Below are 23,052 nucleotides of genomic sequence, written 5' to 3'. Positions count from 1 at the left end.
CGAGTGAATCGAGTCAATGTTTTACGATGAAGCTTCTTAATGGTACTCGTGGATTTAATTTAGTTATAAGGGTGTTGGGTTACTTTGAATAGTTTGAATAAGTAATCTTCTTAATAGTGCATTTCAGAATTACTCTGTCGGGATAAAGTGGTAGTATTTATACTAGTATCTAGAATAAGAACGAGCTCATTTTAACAGTAATAGGTACTAGGTAGAGGTACCTAGGTTCTTCCTTCCTAAATGAAATGCAAGATTGATGGATTCTGTACCAAATTGAGCGGAACATCAAAATTACTCTTACTTTATCATACAGGCACGTCGTTGAGTTTATTCATCATTCTATCTATACTCGTATGTTTAAACGGGCCTTGTTATTTGAGAAAAACTTAAATATTTTTATTAATAATTGTAACAAAAAAACGGTTCCTTTAAAAAAGGATTTAAGAGCCCATCAACGTGCATCAATATTTCAATTTAACGAAAGATATTTAAAAAAAACCGGCCAAGTGCGAGTCGGACTCGGGCACAGAGGGTTCCGCACCATCAACAAAAAACAAGCAAAAAAACGGTCACCCATCCAAGTACTGACCCCGCCCGACGTTGCTTAACTTCGGTCAAAAATCACGTTTGTTGTATGGGAGCCCCACTTAAATCTTTATTTTATGCTGTTTTTAGTATTTGTTGTTATAGCGGCAACAGAAATACATCACTGTTTATACGACAACGGTTTCACTCACTTGAATTTTTAGTCGCTATTGGCGACATGATTCGGGCCCTTCGGGGGTCCATCTTCAGGCTCGAGTGCTCGCGGCGACTGCAACTCGTGCACTGATGATCGCGCCGCCCGCCCCGCCGCTCCCTGCGCGCGCGCTGACAGGGCGGGGGCGGGGGGCGCGGTGCACTCCGCATCCGGAGTTGTCACGTGAAGGTTTGGTAGGGCGGCTGTATCGACTGACGTCCAGCACACTGCACTCACTATGTCCACTCGATCGTCACAACGCACTTCCCGCTTAATGCCAGGTATTACAGGTTTTCATGCAGGTGGCAGCATCCAGCCTCCGTCCCGATTGAAGTTAGGACGGCGTCCAATTTCAATCGCCTCGCGAATCTTACGCGGCACAAAACATTTCTCCCGTACTAGTAATCTCGCTCTATCGAAACGAATGAAATGGGACGCGCCTGTATCGAACGCGTGCTCTGCCACCGCTGAATTCCTGGTGTCCATGTTCTTTACGCTGCGTATATGTTCCGACAACCTCGTGGAGACATTCCTTCCAGTCTCACCGACATACGCCCTACCACAATCACAGGGTATCTCGTATACCCCCGGGTTCCCCAGCGGGTCCTTGTCCTTTGGAGAGCGCAGCATCTGTCTAACCTTGGTATGGGGACGGAAGATTGTCCTAATGCTAAACCTCCGGCGTAATAGGCGTCCAATGTCTCCACGAGGTTGTCGGAACATATACGCAGCGTAAAGAACATGGACACCAGGAATTCAGCGGTGGCAGAGCACGCGTTCGATACAGGCGCGTCCCATTTCATTCGTTTCGATAGAGCGAGATTACTAGTACGGGAGAAATGTTTTGTGCCGCGTAAGATTCGCGAGGCGATTGAAATTGGACGCCGTCCTAACTTCAATCGGGACGGAGGCTGGATGCTGCCACCTGCATGAAAACCTGTAATACCTGGCATTAAGCGGGAAGTGCGTTGTGACGATCGAGTGGACATAGTGAGTGCAGTGTGCTGGACGTCAGTCGATACAGCCGCCCTACCAAACCTTCACGTGACAACTCCGGATGCGGAGTGCACCGCGCCCCCCGCCCCCGCCCTGTCAGCGCGCGCGCAGGGAGCGGCGGGGCGGGCGGCGCGATCATCAGTGCACGAGTTGCAGTCGCCGCGAGCACTCGAGCCTGAAGATGGACCCCCGAAGGGCCCGAATCATGTCGCCAATAGCGACTAAAAATTCAAGTGAGTGAAACCGTTGTCGTATAAACAGTGATGTATTTCTGTTGCCGCTATAACAACAAATACTAAAAACAGCATAAAATAAAGATTTAAGTGGGGCTCCCATACAACAAACGTGATTTTTGACCGAAGTTAAGCAACGTCGGGCGGGGTCAGTACTTGGATGGGTGACCGTTTTTTTGCTTGTTTTTTGTTGATGGTGCGGAACCCTCTGTGCCCGAGTCCGACTCGCACTTGGCCGGTTTTTTTTAAATATCTTTCGTTAAATTGAAATATTGATGCACGTTGATGGGCTCTTAAATCCTTTTTTAAAGGAACCGTTTTTTTGTTACAATTATTAATAAAAATATTTAAGTTTTTCTCAAATAACAAGGCCCGTTTAAACATACGAGTATAGATAGAATGATGAATAAACTCAACGACGTGCCTGTATGATAAAGTAAGAGTAATTTTGATGTTCCGCTCAATTTGGTACAGAATCCATCAATCTTGCATTTCATTTAGGAAGGAAGAACCTAGGTACCTCTACCTAGTACCTATTACTGTTAAAATGAGCTCGTTCTTATTCTAGATACTAGTATAAATACTACCACTTTATCCCGACAGAGTAATTCTGAAATGCACTATTAAGAAGATTACTTATTCAAACTATTCAAAGTAACCCAACACCCTTATAACTAAATTAAATCCACGAGTACCATTAAGAAGCTTCATCGTAAAACATTGACTCGATTCACTCGATACATGGTGTAAATATTCTTGTTATTTCCGCTTCCGGAAACATATTATGACATTAAGAAAGCATACAAACTTATCCTATAAGCTACATACTTGACGTAACATTTGGCATGTAAAATTCGCAAGGCTCGACTTCATAAACCAAACCAAGTCCCACCTCTAAGATGGCCCGTTTCGAAATAAAATGTCCTCAGGGTGTTGTTCGACCATTTTATAGTCCCCAAAATACCCAAAATATTTTTTTTGTATTTTTTTTGTACCCCTCGCAAAATATCCCATCAATGAAATAGTTATAAATACTTATAGGTAGGTTAGGTATATATGCTAACCTACCTATAAGTACACATTGACACGCAGTGAGATTTCTCTCTCGGAGGCTGTTCAAAGACATTACGTCCATTAGTGAGGACAAACTTAACGCCTACGAGCATTAGCGACCTTATCACCTTGTAATAAGGTTTCTGGACGGGTGGCTAATATGGTGCAAACGATTAGTGGCCCTGACGTCGTATATACAAAGATAAAGGTATAAAGTTTAAGATTGGTTGGCTTACTGTACGTGACGCTGCGGCAATGGACTGCTACCGCGAATATTTCAAAGATAATACCTTTTATTCGAGTAAAAGCGACGCAAATATACATGTGGTACATGCCTGCCTACATGCGTCGCTTTTAAGTACCTTTATTAACGTTATATTTTCGTCTTATTTTTTAATGGTGTTTAGGATGCCACTTCCACAGTTTGTCACTGCAAAGTCTGTGCAGAGTTAGTTTTGGTCCTACTTTACTACGGTTCTAGAGATACAACCCTACACTATAGCACATTAGTCAAAATGACAGATTAAGACAAACGATTAATACTAATTGAGGCTTGTAGCGCGTTTATGAATAACGCCATTAGTTATTACTAAACCCTACAAGCCCTAGTGGGTTTCATTATATAGTCGCCCGGGAGCGGAACCCTAAAAACGTTGCTATATGCTTGAAGTTATCGTCTCATATAACAAAAATGTAGCCCGAGTGCTAGTTGTCGTGGAAACGTGAAACCACTTCATTTTACAAGCGGTTTTATTTTCGGTGATACCGTCTTTTATTTGACGAAATACTGCCTAATTTTACGTTACACGGTAATTTAGGTCAGTGTTAAGTGACGTTCTTGGTCGAAGAAATGTCACTTTTGACAGTGACAAATAATAATAACAAATCCATCATCTCGATAACAAAATGTACGTTCGAATTAGCCTCCTTGCTTGAGTTCCGTTAATGAGACCGACGAATAAGCAAGCATGCGTGCGTTCGAGCTCAAGCTCAAGCTGGAATTCCGAAGTATTCGGGCGCACCTTTTCTCGTAAGTACCTAACGTAAGTAACCCATTTCCGTGCGCTTGCGTTACACCGGCTGCTACGCCCGCCACCTTTACCGCTTCTTATGAGATACGATGCTACGCGCAGGTGCTACGGCGCGCGGCGTAGCGCTACGACATGCATCAGCATTCAATTCAATTCAATTTATTTAATTTAGACCATGTCTATAGTGTTAGTATACATTCCCTTAATATTATGTTAATTACTTAAAACTATACTAAATGATAACAACTTATATACTAAGCCTCTGGAACCCATTTGAATTGGTGTCATTGTTGGTTGAATTAGCACCGGCTATTCCGAGTTTCCCTCTACTTGATGTGCTAAATTCCCTCGACAGGTCTGTGCGATCTGTGAAAGAGTTTAAAATCTAAGAAAAAAATTAGGTTCCGTGTTTGACAGTTATTTAGAGTAAATGACACTGTAATACGGCGCCATGTGTTGTGGTAACTCGATTATCGACAACTTTTGATAGAGTTACCGCATAATGCACGTAGTTTCTGTAATTTACCTAATCTAGTATTAATAACTCAGGAAAAGGGTGAGAAATGTTCGTTCTGCGTTCTTTCTATGCAGCACATTCCCAGCGAGCGTTACATCAGGCACCTTTGCACCGGAAGCCACCAGGGACAGTTGGTTGTAATCGATCGGATTAATTAATTAAATTGAGCAATAAATCAACACTCGATATTAAACTTTCGTGAGACAGATTTTAAACTGTTTAGACGACAACGGCCGAAGGGCCCGAAACATGTCGCCAATAGCGACTAAAAATTCAAATGCGTGAAACCGTTGTGCAACACTCGTCCATAATGCACTAATCCAATACAGTAGTTTATTCCTGGATTTCGTGGCGCCGACATAATTGGCTTCAAATGGCGAATTAGCGACGAATACCCACTGTCCAACTAGTTGAAGTGCGGAATCATTACTATTAAAACGTTAACACATACACTGCCAACGACCCGCTAGGCGGGTTCTCTGTTCGTAGGCACTTTTTGCTACTTTTATCTACGTGTTGTAAACTGAAATAGATACGAGTACAGTTAGAGCTAGTTATATTTAAATGTAGTTATAGTTCACCTCGCTCCCCGGGGCCGGCAATTGATACCAATTAGATATGAATTAACGCGCCACGCCCGACCCCACTGCTGTACTTGCAATATTCATTACCGCGAAGACAGTACATTACTATAGAGGCCGGGAAATAAGTGGATGCCGGCTAAGTGGTTATACCGTGTGTCATTAACATACAACATGGTGGTTCGCAGCCTTTTCCAGAAGCGTGCGAATTTTTGCATTCCTTCCTTTTCTTTCTAAAATCCATGTATTTACAATGTTTGACTTAACTGATAGATATTCGTTTATATGTTCGTAAATTGTTATACATATTTAATAATACGATATTCGGGACTGTAATTCCATGTTTGCAAATCCTCGCCGCCATTAAAGACCTCGAGCCGTATTTGCTCGCACCAAGGCCACATTACAAAACTCATTTAAAAGTTTTAAATTTGATTTGAAAATTTTAAATAACTCAAATATATTTTACAGTCATTTGCACTCATGTCTTGCACAACGAACATGCAAAATATCTGGCTATAATCCTTGTAGAGCCGCAAGCGTGTCATATATGTTCGCGCGTTGTTCATGATATTGTAGACTGTCAGATTAGAGTCGGACTAAGCTAACTCTGCACGGCATTTGCGATGGCAAAGTGTGGCAATGTCACCATTAATGTCTAATTTCCATATAAATATCACGTTTATAATGACACTGTCTCACTTTGTTCTACTGAAGTCCGTGCAAAGTTGATTAATATTCTAAACTAATAAACATTTAGTTATTACTCGTACTTGTCGCGAAATGAGTCCATGTATTCCCAAGCCATTATAATTACAGAGATAGCCATCGCTCCACGTATAGTAGGTTATCGTATTAATCATATATGAACTCAATGCGATTAAATTTTCATTATTACAGGGCGGCGGAGCGGAGCGGTGATAACAAACATTAATAACTCGTTAATAATAGACATTTTTATTTTTAACTCTCGTACGGTTAGGACGCATGCAAAATATCTTTTGAAATATTAATTCCCTTTTCAAAACTACCCCTTTCGCTTTCAGTCCGTTTACAAAACGTTTCATCTGCATTACTTACTCCTTTTCCCCAATACAAAAGTCCCTTTGGAAAATGTATTTTTGCAAAAAGTCCCGTTTGTATAGTGCAGGCTCTCTAGAACAGTGTCGTTTGCGTTATTATTACACCGCAGTTTGACTTTTGATTTTTTGATTGTTGACAGGCTGAATAGTGATGCCGTTTCCCACAACCGTTTCTTGAAATTTTCTCTTATACAATTGTGATATATTCGCCGTCTAATGCACAACTTTATCACATATCGCACATTATTGATTTTTGTGTTTTCAACAATACATACATCACTGGCTCAGTGACCCAAAGAGGATCTTGGCCTCTGACACAAGAGAGCGCCACTCTGTCCTATTCTGTTGTGTTTTCAACAATATTAGTATTTAATATCGCCTGTTCGAGCGAATATCATATATTAAATGAATTGTATGTGATTAAATGTTGATTACTGTCGGAGCGTTTCTACCGTTTTTTACTATTTATTGTTGAATGAATAGTGAAAATTTGACAATGTTTAGTGCTGCTGACCTATATTCAGAATATTCAGATACAGCCACGACTCAGATATAATGGCTTATTTTATATACAAGGAACTACTTTGTTTGTATATATAATATATATAACTGTTATGGCGCACTCTGTCAAAATAAGTTCCATGTTTTAAAGTATAATGAAGGAGAAGTCATGCAAGAACGCAGAGGTTTCCAAACTTTTTCACATTAAACTGGTGTTATCACTAGCTGGTAGAGCACATAATTATGGTTAATTCGTCATGACTTCTATTTTACAGAAAACCGTAGTAAGTTTCTCAAAAGTAAGCTTTGACTTTTTGCACCGAACGCGACAGCGCGCACTCGATGATATTTCCTTCATGAACTAAAGGGCACTAGGAAGATTGAACTGCCAGTTAAGTTAGCGCTTTACATTTGCCAACTAGTATATGTCCCTACCAGTAATTAATTACGAAAGTTTGTATGTTTGGATTTTAATTTATCCGCACGAAGTCGCAGGCAGAGGCTATAGTTTGATATAATCAGGGGTCGGACAAAAAGTGCGGATGACGTAAAAATGACGTAATCTTGCACACAGGATGATGTTTGAGTTTGTATTTAAACTTCCGTGTGACATGTAGTAACAAAGTAGTATTAATGAAGTAACAAAATAATCGTAAATAAATCCATGGAATTAATAATACAGGTGGTAGGGTGATGTAGTGAATAAAATAAATTTCACGAAACTTGCCACAATATTCGAGTAAAGATGACATTTTAGAGCGTTTTCTTATACATTAGTAAATATAAATTTTAGCTAAATATAATCGTGAAGATACAATAGCTAAACAATAACGAAGTCAATTTATTGTTCATCTGATTGACAATGTGGCAGTCAAAAACGTACTTACTCATTTCAAGTGGCGATATCGTTTAATAAAGAGGTTGATAAGTGATAAGTGATAATTGTTTATGAAAATCAAAAATACTATTTGAAATCATCCTATAAGTGGTTTGACGTCATCCGCACTTTTTGTCCGACCCCTGGATATAATGAATATAACAACTGACGATCAAAAAGCTAAACGCGTATAGTTCCGTTATCTTTATATGAATCAGTTAATATTGTATGTATATCAGATTATCCGACGCGGCGACTAGCTGAATAAAGCAGGAGCGTGAATATTGTATTAAGTTGACGATTGCCGGGATTATGTGTGTGGGCTTCATAGAATATTCACTGCTGGCGCGAGATCGAGAACTTGACTTGGCTGATCTCTAGTAGACCTTATCTCCTTGATATTAGGGTTGCGAATGGTCAGTGAACTGTCCCTGATTTTAAGACGGGAGACTTGAAGACAGATTTCAGTTTCAGCTGCTATGTGGATAGGATAATTTTGCCGTTGATCATTACGAAGAAAGTATTTATCACGTTTGAGAAATATCTAGGAGTGATTATTATTATTTTATTTAGAAAGTAGCGTAACTGTCGTAGCGTAGCGTAGTCTTTTGATCTTGCATTATCTTTCTGTTGAAAATGAGGATTAACCTTCCGACCCGATATACGACATACAAATGGTATCTTTATCGTGTAGCGTCCGTCTAACTAAGTTATATAACTGCACCGATTTTGAAGTGTGTACCTAATATAATAGTGTCACAATAAGTGTCATTGTGACACTACTCCACTTTATCATTGCAAAGTCTGTTTAAATTGAGTTTGGTCCGACTTTCAGTGCGTTTACGAGTATGCACCTTTACCTATGATAATTTTGTCCCCAAATTCCGTATGCACCTGGAAATTAATGTATTTTTTTCTGTTTATTCCAGATGTAGGTTACGACTACGTGGTCGACCAGCAGCCGATCGGCAAGCTGCTGTTCCGGCAGTTCTGCGAGCGGACCAAGCCGGAGTACCACAAATACAACAGCTTCTTAGATGCGGTCAGTATGACTACGAGTACAAGCAACTTGAATCTCTGGCGGGCTTAACGTTTGTTGTCGTGCAGGGTCTGTTTAAAAATATGTTTATGGTTAATACCTCGCTTACACAGTGGCTCTGTGGGCAGTGAGGCCAGAGCAGCCTGTGAATGTGAAGCAGGGACATCGTATGAACGCCTTCCTGTTCATATTCCCACATGCTCAAAGGTGGTTCGGTTTTTATCATGTGATAAGGATAAGTGCTGTACAATAATCTCCATTCTCTGTCCAGCATCTATCTTTTAGTTAAGGTCCTGTCTGAAGGTCAGAGCTATCTCATCTTTTCCGCGGCAAAGATGAACATGTAATCTCTTCCTCCTTTAGGTACCTGGTTCCCGTAGTCGGAGTTGAATGTAGACTCTTGTGCGTTTGCAGGCGGAGCGGTACGATGTGGAGATGGAGGAGACGCGCACGGCGGTGGCGGTCGACGTGTTCCGGCGATACCTCACCGACGAGGACGGTGAAGCGGTCACCGACGTCGTCGACAAGCAGGCGGTCGGCGATGCGAGCTCGGCGCTGGAAGGTAACTGTCAGCTGTCAGCGATCGAAGATGTTTGCGGTACCTATGCTCTCAAACCTCACTTCATCTTTGATTTAGATATTAAAACACTTTTTGGTTGTTTCCAGCCGGCTTAAAAGACATCTTCAGCACGTGCATACGATGCGTGAAGAACTTCCTCGCGGGCACTCCCTTCTCGGAGTTCGAGCGCTCCATGTACTTCCACCGGTACCTGCAATGGAAATGGTTGGAGGCCCAGCCTGTGACGCAGCACACCTTCAGGATGTACAGGGTCCTCGGCAAGGGAGGGTTTGGAGAGGTTTGCGCTTGTCAGGTGAGTGTCCTTGGACTATCTGCAGTGGAGGAGGGGAATGAAGCCCAGTCTGTGACTGTGACCCAACGTACCAAGGGTCCTCTGGTAGGGTTGGGCGAGGCGTGCGCCTCTCACACACGGCGGGGGTATCAGGTGAGTCATGGACTTCCATCGGTAGTGGAAGTGGCTCGCGACCCAGCCTGTGACGCAACACGCCTTCAGGATTTATGGGGTTTAGGGAAGGAGGGTACGGTAAGGTCATCTTATAGAACTCCCGCTAGAATTAACTACGACAATTACATCGGGTGCAGTGCTAGAAGGATCCAACACGTCTTCATTATGTAGGTACGGTCTGCAAGGCATCAAGGTATTCATATTTAGTCTGATTTTCAAACCGTATAAGCTAACAACAGGTCCCAGTCCTCATTAGTCTTTTAAGTACTGACAGTGTGTACGATAATCCTGGAATTACAGTCATCAATAGACTAGTCCTAGGTTACTAAGGCCTTTGAAGATATGTCTCAGTACAAAGTATAATTATCTTTTTTAATATTTCTAGACTGAACTTATCTCAAACCCATGTGGTAATAATGCAGGTGCGCGCAACAGGCAAGATGTACGCGTGTAAGAAGCTGGAGAAAAAGCGCATCAAGAAGAGAAAAGGAGAGGCGATGGTGCTGATAGAGAAGCAAATACTCCAGAGGATCAACTCGCGCTTCGTCGTCAACCTCGCCTACGCGTATGAGACGAAAGACGCGCTCTGTCTTGTTCTCACCATAATGAACGGTGAGGGTTTGTTTTTTAATGGAATCCCCATTAGGATCGTAATTGTAACAAACGGGCATGATTTTTTTTATACACATCATTTGTAAATGGCTTTTATGGCCTTCCTTCTCATTTAACTATTGAAGATGATTATTCCTGATTTACTAAGCCATGTAGATCATTTTGATAATGACTCGGCCACGAAACCCACGCTCCGAGTGTGCATGCTCGGAGCGTGTATTCCTTGTTCCTCGGGTAAGCCTCGGTCGGTTGCACCAAACTTTATTTCACCGTAAAAAATATTGTATAGAATATGGGAATATGGAGTTTTTCAGTTCACTGATCAATCCGTTTATTGTGGTTGGCGCAGTTGGACTGAATTTCAATGTTTCTGATCGTAGGTGGTGACCTGAAGTTCCACATTTACAACATGTGCGGCGCCGACACGGGGCTGGGGCTGGAGCGCGCGCGCTTCTACGCCGCGCAGGTGGCGTGCGGGTTGGAGCACCTGCACAAGATGGGCATTGTTTACAGGTTAGTTTTATGCGTTTTTTGTCTAATTCTGACATTTTAAAGTCTAATTCTGATAATTTATCGATGGTACTAAGTAGTCTGTGAGCCGAGAAATGGCCACAAGCTAAAGACGATATAAATCAAAGTCTATACGATTTTTTTCTATGCGTTTGTACAGTCGGCGTTAAATAAATGTTTGTACTTTTGCACCTCGCTCCTCTGTAAGCGAAAACTGAACATTGCTGACTTCAATGAATTTAGGAACATAACAGGATTAGGGAATTAAATTTAAACCAAATCGCCTAAATATAGTGCGTCAAGTAAATCTTGTCAGTAGCAATGTACTGCAAATTAAAGTAGGGTAACACCATGTAACACTCAAAGAGCAGAATTGCGCTAAGAAAAGCAGCAATGTACATCGAACCAAAACGTGTTTATTTTTCCGCCCTTCATACGTCAGTTCGAGTGAATTATCATAACCTCAAATTTTAGTAATTTTTACCGTCAACGAGCATGATTGTACATTGTAGGCACCTTAGCTTTGCTTGAGGTCATGCATAATCTTGGTAATTAATGGTGACAGCAGAAATTTCTCTTGAAAACGAAACGATTCAGAATGTAAACAATAAGATGATGGCTGTCATTCACGATCCACATTCCACAGATAACACACAGATGACACGCGATTTTGGAATTATTCGAACACAGTGTTGCTAACCCGCGATTTTTCAAATTTGCCGCCTTTTACTACTGACAAGATTTGGTTGATCCAGTATATTAACCGGAAAACCATGCACCTGCGACATGTGTAATGAACATGTTCTTTAATCACTCTAGGGACTGCAAGCCGGAGAACATCCTGCTGGACGACGCGGGGCACGTGCGCATCTCGGACCTCGGGCTGGCCGTGGACGTCCCGGACGGCGGGTCCGTGCGCGGCCGGGTCGGCACCGTCGGGTACATGGCCCCCGAGGTATTACTGGACTCTTTCTGTATTATTACGTTTCCTCTACGAAATCCTCCTATAAACACTCCTTAGATTTTGTTAGCCGTTGAAAAAAACCGGCCGAGTGCGAGTCGGACTCGCGCACGGAGGGTTCCGCACCATCAACAAAAAATAGAGCCAAAAAATCGTGTTTGCTGTATGGGAGCCCCCTTAAATATTTATTTTATTTTTAGTATTTGTTGTTATAGCGGCAACAGAGATACATCATTTGTGAAAGTTTCGACTGTCTAGCTATCGCGGTTCATGAGATACAGCCTGGTGACAGACGGACGGACGGACAGCGAAATCTTAGTAATAGGGTCTCGTTTTTTAACCTTTGGGTACGGAACCTTAAAAAAGGAAATAAATTGAAAATGTACTGGCGCAGTCGGTAGGATGGCGAGATAAATGTTTTCTATGGGTTCGTCTTTGGTTACTAATCATGTTATTTGGGGCTTGATTAGTTAGTTTGTCGTTCTTCTTTTGTTCTAATGTATATTTTACTGCAGGTGGTGGGATAATTGGCCAGGAATTAAACAGATGTTGTTTTCAGGTGATCGACAACGAGCGGTACACGTTCTCCCCGGACTGGTTCTCGTTCGGCTGCCTGCTGTACGAGATGCTGGAGGGCCGCGCGCCCTTCCGCGCCAGGAAGGAGAAGGTCAAGCGGGAGGAGGTCGACCGCAGGGTCAAGGTTAATCTATATATATATATATATATATAATTATAAGTCTGAGGAGAGACCTTGCCTCCTTATGTGTGTTCTACCGCTTGTACAATGGGCTGTGCTCTGAAGAATTGTTTGACATGATGCCAACGGCAGCTTTCTATCACCGCACCGCTCGCCATCGGCAGGGTGTTCATCCACACACCCTAGAACCTAAATGGTCGCGTACTGTGCGGTTTAAGAGGAATTTCCTCCCGCGGACGCTCCGGCTGTGGAATGAGCTCCCTTCCGAGGTTTTCCCGAGGGTCTACAGTATGGGGTTCTTCAAAAAAGGAGTTTACAGGTTTTTAAAAAGGTCGGCAACGCGCATGTAACACCTCTGGAGTTGCAGGCGTCCATAGGCTACGGTGACTGCTTACCATCAGGCGACCCGTATGCTTGTTTGCCACGTGTGGTATTAAAAATAATAATAATAATAATGTCGTGTAAATGTATCGTGCCGCGCTTCTACGTATGAGTTATAAAATTGAGGACTATGTTGAAAACGTATGATGTTTAAACTAAATAATTTTTAAAAAGTTTAGGGCTCAGTTATGTATCAGAAGAACGGAGGGTGAATATTAAATTAAGGTCTGCGACCGCATCGGTCGAAAGAATTTTAAATGTTGCCATTTTCTCGCTAAACAAAAAAAAAACAAAGCTTTATACTTTAGATTTTTTGATGAGGATAAAAATTAGGAATGAACCACAGGAGACAGAACGTCAAGTCTCAGAGGTCGCGGGAGCGTCCGTTTGATTCGTCCCGGATCAACGCAAATTTGAATACGGGCCCGTTTCACGTTTGCATTGCAGCACGAGCAGGAGAAGTACTCGAGCAAGTTCAGCGACTGCGCTCGGTCCTTGTGTTCGGCGCTGCTCGCCAAGAGCTCGGGCGCGCGGCTCGGCTGCGGCGCGGGGCGGCGCGGCGCGGGGCAGGTGAAGCAGCATCGCTTCTTCAGCTCGCTCAACTGGGCGCGGCTCGAGGCCGGCTTGGTGGACGCGCCCTTCGTGCCCGACGTGAGTACCCCCAGTACTCAGTTGTTTACAAGAACGCCAGTAGTCAAAGATAATGTCTGATAATAAATAACATGTTCCGTTTCAGCCGCACGCGGTGTACGCTAAAGACGTGCTGGACATCGAGCAGTTCTCGACGGTGAAGGGCGTAGCCCTGGACGCGGGCGACGACACCTTCTACGGCAAGTTCAACACGGGCTCCGTGTCCATGTCGTGGCAGACCGAGATGATCGAGACGGGCTGCTTCACCGAGCTGAACGTGTTCCAAGCGGGTCAGTCCCTACTTTGGAGAAAATCATACACACGGTTACCTAGTTCCGTAAGGTTGTGGTTTAAGTTACGGTGACTACCAAAGACGTCAACGCTCGCGGCTACAGGCCATTAACTTTCTTGCATTCGTACCGGCACGATTTGCGTGACGTTTAACTAGATTAACAAATGGTAGCAGTGTTTGCAATTTATTTGACAATTGCGAAGTAGAAAATAGAAATACTTCCTTTTCTATACCTCACCACGGTGTGATGGATTTTGATTCGACAACGACCAAAGTGAGAGTTATATTTGACGCATCGGCTAAAATGTCTGCAGCGTGATCGATACATGTTTTGTTACCACGCTGTTTAAACAATAGTAGTATGAGTAGTTTTTGATGCGTGCCTAAAAGACATTATATACTTATAAAGTGTGTGTCTCGCTCTGTGTAAAGAAGTCAGATGAGCCAGTAACTAAACTACGAGTTGTATTTGACGCATCTAATGTTTTTTCTTGTGAAATATATTAAATTAATTTTATAGGACAATCGCATCTTGTTTTCATTATTTATTTATAGGATATATTGTTTGTTTGTGTGCAGGCGAGGAGCAGACGGAGGCGCCGACGCCGGACCTGCAGCTGACGGCGGCCGCGGCGCCGCTGCAGGACGACAAGGGCTGCTTCGGCTTCGCGAGAAGGGTAAGCGGGCCGAGTGTCGGGTCCAGGCGGACAGCTTATACAGGGGCACCCCGTCTTTTTAACACTTTTAAGACATAAATGTAGAAAATATTAATAACACTTCTTCGGTTGCCACAAGTTCTCATTTTTGAAAACTATTATTTATTTATTATTATTTTATTTGATACACTAGCAGCTCTTGGAGCTGATGCGTGTATATCGAAGCACTTGTATTTTATTTTATTTTGCACTTTTTAAAGTTCTAAAATGTGTATCCAGTCTATTTTTGAAAGTGTTGACCGATGGTGCACTAACAAGTCTCTGGTAGAGAGTTCCACACATTTACCACACGATTCGGTAAGAAGTGTTTTCTAGGATTACTAGCACACGGAGGTTTGACAAGTTTTTTGGAGTGTCCTCTTAACCTTACATTCTGGCTCGATGTGTATAGGTCGATAATATTAGGAACATTGTAGTGTCCAGACAAGATTTTGTATGTCTCGATAAGATCGCCTCGCTTCCTTCGGTCCTCCAATGTTGTAAGACCTAATTCCTGAAACCGTTCTTCGTAAGGCTTGTCTTTCAATGAAATAACCATTTTGGTTGCTCTTCGCTGAACTTTCTCCAGCAATGTGAGCAGTGATGTGATGTGATGTGACTACGTAGTTACTTAATTTGGAGTTTTCAGGCAGTATTTTGGTTTCACAGGTACTGTGTCCTACCAAGAAAGTCCCGGCGCGGCTCCGCGTGGTGCCGGTGCCCGAGCACCTGCTGCAGCCCTCGTCCCCTGCACCTGCACCTGCTGCACCTGCTGCACCTGCTGCACCTGCAGCACCCGCAGCACCCGCAGCACCCGCAGCACCCGCCGTACCCGCTCAGAGCTGACGGACCGACGCAGACTCCTAGCGCGGTGTTCAGCCCCCGCGCCGCCGGCATCCGCAGAAACATGAGGTTGACTAATGAACGAGAGTGATCCAAACTCCGGCTATCGCAAGTTACGTCTTTCCGTATGAGGTGAGGGAACGCGAATTACATTTTGAGTTTGAGAACTTTTTTTAACGCTGAGTCCGCTTCCAACTCGAGATGAAATTCTTCTTCCGTGATAATTACACGCCGAACACAAATAGTAAACCATTGTGACTCTATGCTACGAATACTAGATTTGCGACCGCAAAATGCAATAGGTACTTTATGACTTTATGGTGTATTTTGACGACGTTTCGCTGAAGGAAATGTATATATTTTATTTATAATCAAATTATTAATCGGAAATATGGCGACTGATTTTCGACGCTCCCACGTTTTAAATGATAAGATTAAATGTATGAAATGATGCGATGATCCTTGGACGATGTAAATCATGAAAAAAATTCTAAGATTTACAAAACGGTACTTCCAAAATGTAAGTCAGAAAGCGTTACCATGGAAACGCGGCTGTTATTTCTATTGGGCTATCGATCCCATTGTCGATTTTTTTATCGATTATCGACTGTGTCGATGGACTTTCCCGAACATGCGCTTGACTAAATTGTACATAAATGTATAAGCAGTAGAACGATAGTGGCCGGTGTAGGTACGTAACGCAGAAGATAAACGTTTAAAGCGTTTTGTTCGGGAATGTAGCTTTTTTGAACTTTCTATCATGAAAAAACTTGTGAGTCTTGTGACGAAAATGTAAATTTAATCGATTCTTAAGATATTGAAAAACAAAATTATCCTTTAAAACGTATCTGATATGATGCATTTTGCAATGTACCTGTCGGTTCCGCGTGTGTGTGACGAGATCATGAACAATTTAGTTGTTTGTAAGTAAATGTTGATATTTGCAATTTTCTCGACTGATTTTTTGCTTTGTATTATTTCGGGACGAGTATTATTTGAACAAAACATATTTATAAGTGGTATTTATGTAGTTATTTTTTACGCTAAACTTTGTCGGTGTGAAGCACAGAACAAGTTAGAATGGCGATGCGAGCAGGGTACGTGTCGCCGCGGGGTTTTGAGCAAACGCTCGCATGCTACTCGCCCGCGCTGCCGAAAATGAAGTAAACGTACCTTTTTGCGCCACAATAACGTTCAGATTAAGGAGCCAGACATCAAATCTGTCTAAAGGAGGCATATCCATTCACCACGCACACAAGGCGCTAGCTATTAGTTTTTACTACCGTTGCGCGAGTGTTAGTAAATGTGGAGAGGAAAGAGCGGCAACACCGGTTCCGATACTAACTGCGCGCGATAGCCATTCTAACCTCTTTAATATGTTCTGTGGTGTGAAGTTTGATGGAACCTTTTGTTTAATTAGTTACTAATTTTGCTTAAATATTTGTTGACATGCCAGATACGGTATACAAGATGTAGGTACCTAGTCTTCGCACAAAGTTTTTCTAAAATATATTTTTAACAAATATTTTTGTAGTTTTTTATGGCTGACTTCACACCAATAAAGAATGTACAGTCTCCATGAATAACATGTTTGATTTGTGAAGCAATCAAGGTGCTCACATCATTGCTCGTTGTTTCTACATATATCGGAGACGTTGCAACTTCATGAATATTGATGGCGACTGTACGTATCCCGCGCTCGACTGTACTCCTTTTGTATTGGAACGTCGGGTTGGTATTGAATTTATATTATTTACATGACTTTTGAAATGTATATTTTTGTAGAGGACGAATTTATATGTTTAGGCTTTTCGGACATGTTTATATACTTAGTGGCTTCCGGAGTAGGTTGGTTGGGTCAGGATTAATGCACAAACGGTGACACTTTACTGGCCATCAATAGGTAGACCTTACGGCATTGTTATAAGGTTCAAAATAACACTTAATTGTCTACGACAGCAATGTTCCTGTTTATTGTCTAGAATGCAGCATAGTGATGACATAATATTGAATGTTTTTAAATTTTGACCGTTACACTGACAAGTACAAGTAGCAGTCGTGTCCGACAATTTTGAACTTTAATTATTATTTGTAAGGTTCATATTTCTGTCATCATTAATTTGCATGCTGTCAAAGGAATTGTACTACAGAGGTTGCAAAGCGTTCGTCCGGGGTGTGACGTCAGCACACGAGATTAACTCGGAGCAATAATTATGAAACGATATATGTTTGGGAGTCGTTCCAAAAGTAAGTACCTTGTCACGGTAATGTCACTTCGCGGCGTGTAAATGTGTCAAATTTGTAAATTGACAGGGTACTAATGTAATCTGACAGGACAGATGGAAACGTCTGACACACCTAATATGTTTGTAAAGTTAGTGTCGGATGCTTTCAACGTCGTGTCAGATGTTATTGCGAGTGACTAAGGGGTTCGGTGTTTATAAATATAATATTATTAAATTTAACTCTGTATAGTTGTAAAAATACGTATATCTATACGCGGCTGTGGGGTCGAGTATTAATCGATTCGAATCGACTACATGTAAAAACCGTATGGGAATATACAAAATAATACATGTTTTCACTTTATTTGAACGTTATAAGAAATGTATGTTTACTACCTTGGTTGTATAATACATATATGTAGAGTTGCGGAAATCATATTTTAACAAAACTTCGCCCCTTTCGGGGTATCCGGCCCGCGCCCACAGTCCGACGTGTTGCACAAACTTTTGTAAACCGTTTACCGCATGATATTGAGGGCGCCACTGTCCTGCCGAGTTCGTGTATAGATAAGTATTGAGTTGGGTGTGTTGTGTCGGTTGTGTGTCGAGTCAGGAGGACTGGGGACGAGCGGCGGCGGCAGATTTACAATGTCATCATTATTCATTATTATTTTTATTCAATATTTATTAATAGTAACTTATAATTTGATGATTTAAACTGGGCATTCAATGGAAATATTTGATTATCAATAAATAGGTGAAATTGTGTATTTACTCTGATTAAGTGAATTGATTAAAAAAAACACGTATAATAATGGACAATCAAGTAAACAGATAAAATACTTTCTTGTATTTTTTGTGTGTAAACTGTAATATTTGCGACTGACAAGTTTATTATTCGTAAATTATTTTTCAACCATAAAATCAATGAATGATTATTTTTGTATGTTTAGTGTAGTGCCGTCGTCGCGTCTAGCTCACAAATGTGGAAAAGTTGCCATAGCGTAGGCCGCCTAGAGTGACCCCTGGCGGGTGACTACGGGTTCACTAGGGAACACATTCATACAATACAGGGTGTAACAAAAATACTGGGGATCAGTTTAAGATATTCGGTATCGTGTTCTAGTTCTGAAATAAGCAAAGCTCGTAGATATACAGCCCAGTTAATGTAAGAAATTTGTGTTCTTGAAAGACGAGAGATTTCCAATTTAAATGTGGGTCTATGGAGACGCCCAAAAAATTGGTACTATCTACATCTTGAATTTGTATACCCTTGTATTCAATATTCATGTTCAGTGGGTCTGTTTTGTAGTTCCTAAATATGTTTGTTACATCCTGTATATCGTAAACCACCGTACATAAAATCGGTTGACAGATATGACCCTGCGTGGTCCGCCGTGGAGGGAGATGGGATAGTTCCTAGGAGCTTCAGCTAGTCTCACCGCTCGACCCGCCTGGCGGGTCGCACCCGGACCCGACCCGCGAGGCGGGGCCGCAGGGTAACTGCTTAACTTTAAGATGTCAGTTGGCTTGGATGACGGTTCAATTTAGATTATTATTTATGAGCATTTACAAAAAAAATGTAGTTTAAACGTTCTTTGTGGATTTATTGTGTAAGTACCTGAGTACTCTGAAATCACAGGCCCTTTTAGTCCAAATAGGAGAAAAAGTGAGCTAAAATTTCTATAGATTTTCCGAATATGTCTCGTCATACCTACAATAGGTTTACAAAAAATTGTTATAAAATGAGGAACGTTGCAACTTTTATTCGAATTTAGTTTGAAATTCAAATCGATTGACGTCTTTAATTATATTTGGCAACTGCTCCGCGAGCGGCGAGTGCAGTCAGGTGTCGGTGTTCGCCTATTGGAGCATTTACCTTTCACAGAATTTTGTAACATTTTATATAACTGTACTATTTGTAATCGTTCATACCTGTACTATACTCATCGGCTGCATTTGACTCGGTGTATTGGCTGATCGGACATGGGGTGAATCGTCAAAAATACCTTTGTAGGAATGGTTTAAATTGTATAAAAAGACTTAGGTTTAGGTACGAATATTTTAAACCATAATTTTTCGTAAATAACTAAAATAAACTGAAAATATTTGTACAACAATGATTGTAGCCTTTGTATAAAGATTGACGTTGTCTCTGATCAAAATAGGGTAAACTACCCTATTGCTGGCACCTTCAACCTATCAGTGGTGAATTTCCTAGAGGAGGTGCCAAGTGCTGGTAATAGGGAGTATTACTGCAATGTTTTGCCGCCAGAGTGCAGCACTAGTGACTAAAGTATACCATAGAGTAACTTATACATACTGTACCTAAAACTGTTTTTGACAAGTTTTCACAGACAATCAAATATGACATTGATACATCAAGGCGGTTTGCTTACAAAGGTCCTACCGGGGAACGCGAAATCGAAACTCAACTATCTGCCTCTTTATCGCTCGAATATGCAAGAGTGATAGAGAGGTTAGATAACAAAATGTCGACTCTCGTTTGCGGTAGACCCTTAGATTGTTTACTTGTTGTTGATGTGGCGCCCCCTACGCAGACTTTCGCGTAATATTCCCTATTGTCAGTGTCAATCACGGGTAGTTTGCCTAATTTTGCTTCGTTTTAAGCACGACGTGGCCCCGGTCCGGTCCGGTCGGCGTTGAGATATTAGTTGTACGTACGTGTTCGTTCGGCTGTAAGTAGCTTACTGTAGCGGATGTTAGCTTGACCTGTTAGTCGTTATTGCAGTATTTCCATGCAAATATTATTATTTCATAAGCGTATTCGTAAATATAAATTGACTCAGATATAAATTTGATGTTTTATTTTTATTCCTTTACCACAATCAATAGGTAGGCACCTACTCTACAGAATTACAGATTAGTGCTAAAACATTAAAGTGCATTTTCATTTTGTTACAATTGAAAGTCAAGTTAACGGATGTCACAATACATGTATATGTTTGCAGTTAAAATTTGATGTAATTTAAACATAAACTTAAGTCACTTTACAAATGAAAATGCTTTTTTAGTACTTCAGAATCAGCCCAACTCAAGGCGCCGATTTGGCAAGCGACAGACTATGAAAGTGAACCAAAAATTTCAAATATGATGTACTTTTGTGAGTTCGAAGATTGTAATTATATCTTTGTAACTTGTAAGTAAACTCTGTTCTATAATAAATAATATGTAATTAAGTAGATCCATATACGTCACAGACAATTTGAACTTTAATTTACAATTTCAAGTTATAAATTCAGTAGCAAATTTCTGACACGCGCGGCGGGTCGAGGGTTAAAGGAGGTACTACATTATAGGGAACTATCCGGGCCCCGGGGCAAAAGGAATTGAAACACCGTTTATAATTCAACAACAAATGTATTTACAATTGAAATAAATAACAATCAGATTTACAAATAACTACAAAACGCACCACAGGTATACATCGACTGAAGAAGTTGAAGAATTTGAGTGGAAATGTCAACTCTCAAGATACAATACTACTCGTAAAGTTAGCTAAGTGAACATTGAGATATTACGGTAAGCTCGCCTATGATTGGCACGTCACCACTGCTGCCTTAGGCTGCGCTACCACCAGAGATGTGCGTACAAATAGAATACTGTCCTCTAGAGCTGCGCTGAGCGACGGTAGGTACCTAAATGAAGTGATTCTATTGGTTTTCAACAAACACATCCCTTGCGTCCTCGCACATCTCTGGTGAAAATGCAGCCTTTAAAGTGAGGTGGCAAGCTTTGGTGGGGTGCCGGAAATAGGGTAGGTTGTATGTATGTAAGATACACTGGTAAATAACTAGCGAGTCAGACCAAGCTAATTTGGCAGCGATTTCGATAGCCCAGATGGTGCAAGTGTTATTTTAACCGTCAAACATGTATAAAATTGTGACGTTTCCTTAACACTTGCACCGTCTGGGCTATCGAAATCGCTGCCAACTTAGCTTGGTCTGACTCTATTTATTAACTGTAGGTACATTAGGTTTGACAAGAAAATAACGGTAAATATATGAGTAAGAATAAAGTAACCTAACTAACTACAAACTATATTTTACCGGCAAGCGGTGGAGGTAATATCATTTATAATTTAGTATAAGTGTTAAGATATTATCAGTATCAACCCTTTAACCGCCAAGTACCTTGGTCACTTTTTGTTGTATATTACATCTATTTCAGTTTACAAATTACAATGAGCTGTCGTACTCATATAACTGACAATGACTATAGTTTGCATGTTGCAGTTGCAACATCACTGCATACATAGGTACACTCAGCAAAGCTATTAGTTTAGCATCCCTGCACAGCTAGGGGCAAAGCTAATAACTTTGCTGACTGTACATGGCCTTGTGTAAATACGTTCGGCTTTCAAATGACAGGTTACACCTCACTTATAATATGTTATTGCACTATCGTTAAACAATCCCAGTAACATATACAATTACACACACAACTATCTACAGTGGATAATGGCGAGATCATCGCTGACACCCTTTTGGCATTGTTTTCATGAACATATTGTATGACCTCAGTATATTCCCTAACTACTTACTATTGAGCACCCAAGAAGCTTAAAACATGGTTTACAGTACGTATGGGGCTACTTTTCCGCACTAGTGCGTAAAATAGCCCTTTTCGTGCGATGTCGAAACTTTAAACTTTAATTGTGACGTTCCACGGCAAAAGGTACCTTATGGCACTTGGCGCTTACGTCGCATAGCGCCGCAATAATAATAGCGCGCGGCGGCGGAGCGGCGTTAATAATAGCGTAAGCGCCAACGGCCATAAGGTACCTTTACCCGTGGGACGTCACAATTTATCGCCACTCGTTTCGAATTTCCTCTTTTTCGCACTTGTATCGAAAATAACTATTATTGTACGAAGCTTGTAGTTGGGTTTTTAAATCAGAATTTTTTAGTATGAATGTTGCACTTTTTTTCTAAAAATCTCCATATACAACATGCCTCTTTTGTAGTAAAATAATTAAATGCGCGGTGTTTGTCTTTCCTTGCGGCGGAGCAGTTTCCTTCTCTACGTGATCAACGACTTAATGTAATCTTTCACGGTTTTAGATCAAATCTCTCAGTTTACAAGTATCTTCCCATTTTTGAACTTAATCTATCGGATAGTGCAGTATAAATCGAATAGATAGCGACGCCCAAGCGGCCAAATGTACCGGAAGACACTTATTTTTATGGTAACTAAGATGTGTTGCGATATATTTAGCCACTATCTATCTAGTTTCCTTAAACTAGTATGTGGGTGGATCAACTATTTATTGTTATTCTGTCCGGTCAGCCAAGAGACAATAGTAGCATAGTTTGTTCTGATACGCTTGGTAGACGACCCTCAATGGAAAGGGTTTATAAGTATCACAAAAAACTGGCTAAGTGCGAGTCGGACTCGCGCACGGAGGGTTCCGCACCATCAACAAAAAATAGAGCCAAACAAGCAAAAAAACGGTCAAGTACTGACCCCGCCCGACGTTGCTTAACTTCGGTCAAAAATCACGTTTGTTGT

At 41.4% G+C, this 23,052-nt stretch overlaps 1 protein-coding gene across 1 annotated transcript in view; it reads left to right on the top strand.

The window, feature by feature from the left end:
• The window catches only part of LOC134657766 (G protein-coupled receptor kinase 2), a 60,098-nt gene extending 44,800 nt beyond the window's left edge, over positions 1 to 15,298 (top strand). The window contains exons 3-13 of the mRNA XM_063513332.1: positions 8,540 to 8,652; positions 9,064 to 9,211; positions 9,316 to 9,521; positions 10,097 to 10,286; positions 10,667 to 10,799; positions 11,616 to 11,751; positions 12,317 to 12,457; positions 13,283 to 13,486; positions 13,572 to 13,755; positions 14,337 to 14,434; positions 15,122 to 15,298. Of these exons, the coding sequence (XP_063369402.1) occupies positions 8,540 to 8,652; positions 9,064 to 9,211; positions 9,316 to 9,521; positions 10,097 to 10,286; positions 10,667 to 10,799; positions 11,616 to 11,751; positions 12,317 to 12,457; positions 13,283 to 13,486; positions 13,572 to 13,755; positions 14,337 to 14,434; positions 15,122 to 15,298 (1,730 nt within the window). The remainder of the gene's footprint in view (positions 1 to 8,539; positions 8,653 to 9,063; positions 9,212 to 9,315; positions 9,522 to 10,096; positions 10,287 to 10,666; positions 10,800 to 11,615; positions 11,752 to 12,316; positions 12,458 to 13,282; positions 13,487 to 13,571; positions 13,756 to 14,336; positions 14,435 to 15,121) is intronic.
• Positions 15,299 to 23,052: the final 7,754 nt, after the last annotated feature.

Source organism: Cydia amplana, chromosome 20 (assembly GCF_948474715.1).
Source record: "Cydia amplana chromosome 20, ilCydAmpl1.1, whole genome shotgun sequence".
Classification (NCBI taxonomy): domain Eukaryota; kingdom Metazoa; phylum Arthropoda; class Insecta; order Lepidoptera; family Tortricidae; genus Cydia; species Cydia amplana.
Note: the sequence above shows the minus strand (reverse complement) of the source record. Positions and strands in the feature narration are given on the sequence as shown.